At 43.1% G+C, this 3,251-nt stretch overlaps 1 protein-coding gene across 1 annotated transcript; it reads right to left on the bottom strand.

The window, feature by feature from the left end:
* Nucleotides 1-1,316: 1,316 nt before the first annotated feature.
* LOC112295417 (small ribosomal subunit protein eS25) lies at nucleotides 1,317-2,594 on the bottom strand. The gene is made up of 4 exons (XM_024546970.3): nucleotides 2,561-2,594; nucleotides 2,381-2,452; nucleotides 2,092-2,226; nucleotides 1,317-1,596 (listed from the first exon to the last, which is right to left on the bottom strand). The coding sequence occupies exons 1-4, from the start codon at nucleotides 2,561-2,563 to the stop codon at nucleotides 1,483-1,485; spliced, it is 324 nt and encodes a 107-aa protein (XP_024402738.1). The 5' UTR covers nucleotides 2,564-2,594; the 3' UTR covers nucleotides 1,317-1,482.
* Nucleotides 2,595-3,251: the final 657 nt, after the last annotated feature.

Genomic DNA, 3,251 nt, shown 5'->3' with positions numbered 1-3,251 from the left:
ATTGGACAATTAGGGATTTCAAACATGACACTTTTGCAAAACCAAATAACTGAGATTCAATACTTGATATTTCTAGGATCACTTAAAATATCAAATCTAAAATATCACCATTCAAACTTTATTACCCCTTCATATTATACCTTGCTTCAAACTTTATTACCCCCTTGATGTGGAATCAAAGAGGGAAGAGAGATTAGGGAAGCAATACAATTTTTGATAATTGACTTACCCAGCTTTTGATATTGATATTTTGATTTCTAAATCACCCATTTTGTGCAGTGGGTGATTTGGTGAGGTATCAAATGATATTTCAAAATATCACAAGATAACTTGAACTTGCATCACAAGTGAAATATCACCCTAAAAGGCCATGTTTGAATCCCCCCTTATTGGAGATATTTGGATGTGAGGATGAAAAGAATTCTTGTCTGCAAATGTCTTGGATTTTTGTTATGTGATTTGAGTGGCAAAGATTTTTAATGTCCTCTACAGAATTTCTACAAGAGGCCTTTGATTGTCACTTGTGCGAAGTGCTGGTTTTCACTTAATTAGGTTTCAGGAATTGGGGACTGGAAGACCAGTTGTTTTCCATGCCTAAGGTGGTGACTGTAATTAAGCCGCTGATAATATTTTAACTGTCAGAACTACAAGTGAAAATGAATCACATGCAGGCAAACCTGAACCCTGGTGCACCGTTATCTTGTTCAAAGGAAACATGGAGAATCTGAATAGGGAGACTTCTTGTACCACTCTCCGTATGTGTCATGCAATTTTTGCAGAGGGAGGTGTTGCACTGGGCGCCAAAACAGTTGCACATCAAAGAATGAACCAGAGGGTTGTCTTTCTCTTAGTAGAGGGCATGCTGGTTGCATTGAGGATGTGTGGCAAACACATGCGAGCCACTTTCAGCAAGAGTTATGGAAGAAGTATCATCTCCAGGTTTACTCCTCATGCAATCCTTGATATTAACTTTTTGTCTGTTGATTGTTCATAAACAATGAGTTGTTCAAGTGTAATCTTTTCATCCAGTAAATTAGGAAGGCACATTGTAATACAAGACAAACTTTCCTGTGCTGAATCCCGACTATTCTGCAGAACGAGGTTATTGAACCATATGTTTATAACCCTAGAAAGCCATAAACATCTCTATTGTCGTTCCTCAATCATCACCTAGAAAACAACTTTGAAATGTTTAACTACAGTCTCAACCACGAACCCATCCATCCTCAGACTCATGCCGTATGCTACTATCAGAAAACAACTAAGGACATGCGACTAGCGATGCAATAGAATCAGCGATAAAAAAACTACACACATGGAAAAGGACACGATCATCAGCGTTATCCATGAATAAATTACCATCGAAACTCAGTGCCTGAAATGAGAATGAGAAACTGGACCATGTAACATTTGCAAGCTATGAGATATCACATGCACAAATTGAAATCAACTAGATGCCTAAAGTCCTTCGTTGTTGAGGACCTAAGTGTTGGTAGCTCTAGTGTAAATCTGCTGGTTGGCATGAGCCGCAACAAGTCTGATGGTGCCCTTCGCCATCAACTCCTTGATCGCCTTCCTTGCCAACGATCCAGTAATCTGCACCCACACCACCCGCTTCTCAACGTCGCCCCTTCCAACCCCAAACTTTTACGTAATTCTCTCTCTCTCTCTCTCTCTCTCTCTCTCTCTCTCTCTCTCTCTCTCTCACACACACACACACCGCATCGTTGGGGTTCCAGCCTTCTAAACCTGCACACTCCTCCAAACAAACCTACCTGCCCTCCTACCACCAACCCTTCCCGGCCGCTCACACTACAACTCCACACCCACCACGTCTATCCCCTTCCACATCATGCTCCACCGCTTCCCGCACCCGATAATAACCCCACTCCTCACTAATCATTCCTCAACATGCCAATGTCTCCGCGTCTCGGCTTCCACCTCATTGCCCTCCAAAATCCACCTCGATCCATTCAACACCAACAACCGCTGCCCCGACTCATTTGCGCAACACCCACAAAAACCTCCTCTACCCCACGCCACACATTCACGTCAATCCACCCTTGCACATCCACTCCATCAAATGCTTACCCGCAGACGGTCAGACAACACGGAAGGGGTCACCAGCTTGAACTTCGGAACCTCAGACAGCAGCTTGTCGTACGTGCCCTGGTCGAACAGCACCATGTTGTTCACCTTCTCCTTTTGCTTGCCCTTGCTCCACTTCTACAAATCCTCAAACCCACTCGGCTTTCAGCGAAGGCTCTACCCGTTCCTCCAACGATCACACACTTCGCGCCTCGAAATGAACTAAACCCCTGACCCGAAAAAACAAAAATTTCAACCAAATTGCGGCAACTCAGTGGACACAATGCCATACCTTCTTCTTTTGCTTGCCGCCGCCGCTCTTGGCCGGCTTGGCGGCAGCAGGCGCCTCCTTCTTCTTAGGAGCCTGTGCACGCACAAGCACAGGAGCCAGTTAATCACTCCGTCCAAGGTGGGTGAGCACACAAGGCAGAGGAGAATGCATGCGAAAGAGGAATACGGGCAGAGAACATACCATAATGCAGATGAACGGGGTGCGTGGGGCAGAAGAGAGAGAGAAACAGAGACAGAAAGGGGGATGTATTATTATTATCGAGGGGAGGGGCGAGCAGGACGCAGCGAGGGAGAGCTGAAAGGAGAGCCTTCCTTTCTGCGCGCTGTTGCCCTAACTGACGAAGATACCTCGCTCTCTCTCTCTCTCACCCCGCATCGCCTCTTCCACGCAGGCCGATGCACCCAACACACTGTCGGACGAACCAACGGACGGACGGACGGACTAATGAACCGACTAACCAAAATATTTTAAGAAGAACAAAATTACTTCAAAGGAATAATCTTTCTAAGCCAAATGTACTTTGAATAAGTCTATTTTGTATTTAAGGATGTGGAATGACGCCATGGAAGATTATTTACTTACTTTCTAAGATAAGATTTTAGAGAGTAATTTCTATTCTATATATCCAAGATATTAATAATACATCATTAATAAGAATGTACTACATTGTAAGGCTAGAAATTAGATAGACTTAAGTAAAGAGGTAGATTAATGCATACCAACATTTGGCTTATAATCACAACATCAATAAGTTGGATTCAATAAAAATATGCAATTTGTTACGTTTAGACATACAAAAATCAAAGTTCACCAAATGAATATAGAATCTAAATTTGATTCTTTTGGATCTTTAAAAATAAGATATTATATT

This window comes from Physcomitrium patens, chromosome 2 (assembly GCF_059467195.1).
Source record: "Physcomitrium patens ecotype Gransden chromosome 2, ASM5946719v1, whole genome shotgun sequence".
Classification (NCBI taxonomy): domain Eukaryota; kingdom Viridiplantae; phylum Streptophyta; class Bryopsida; order Funariales; family Funariaceae; genus Physcomitrium; species Physcomitrium patens.
This window is presented reverse-complemented; position numbering and strand designations above follow the sequence as displayed.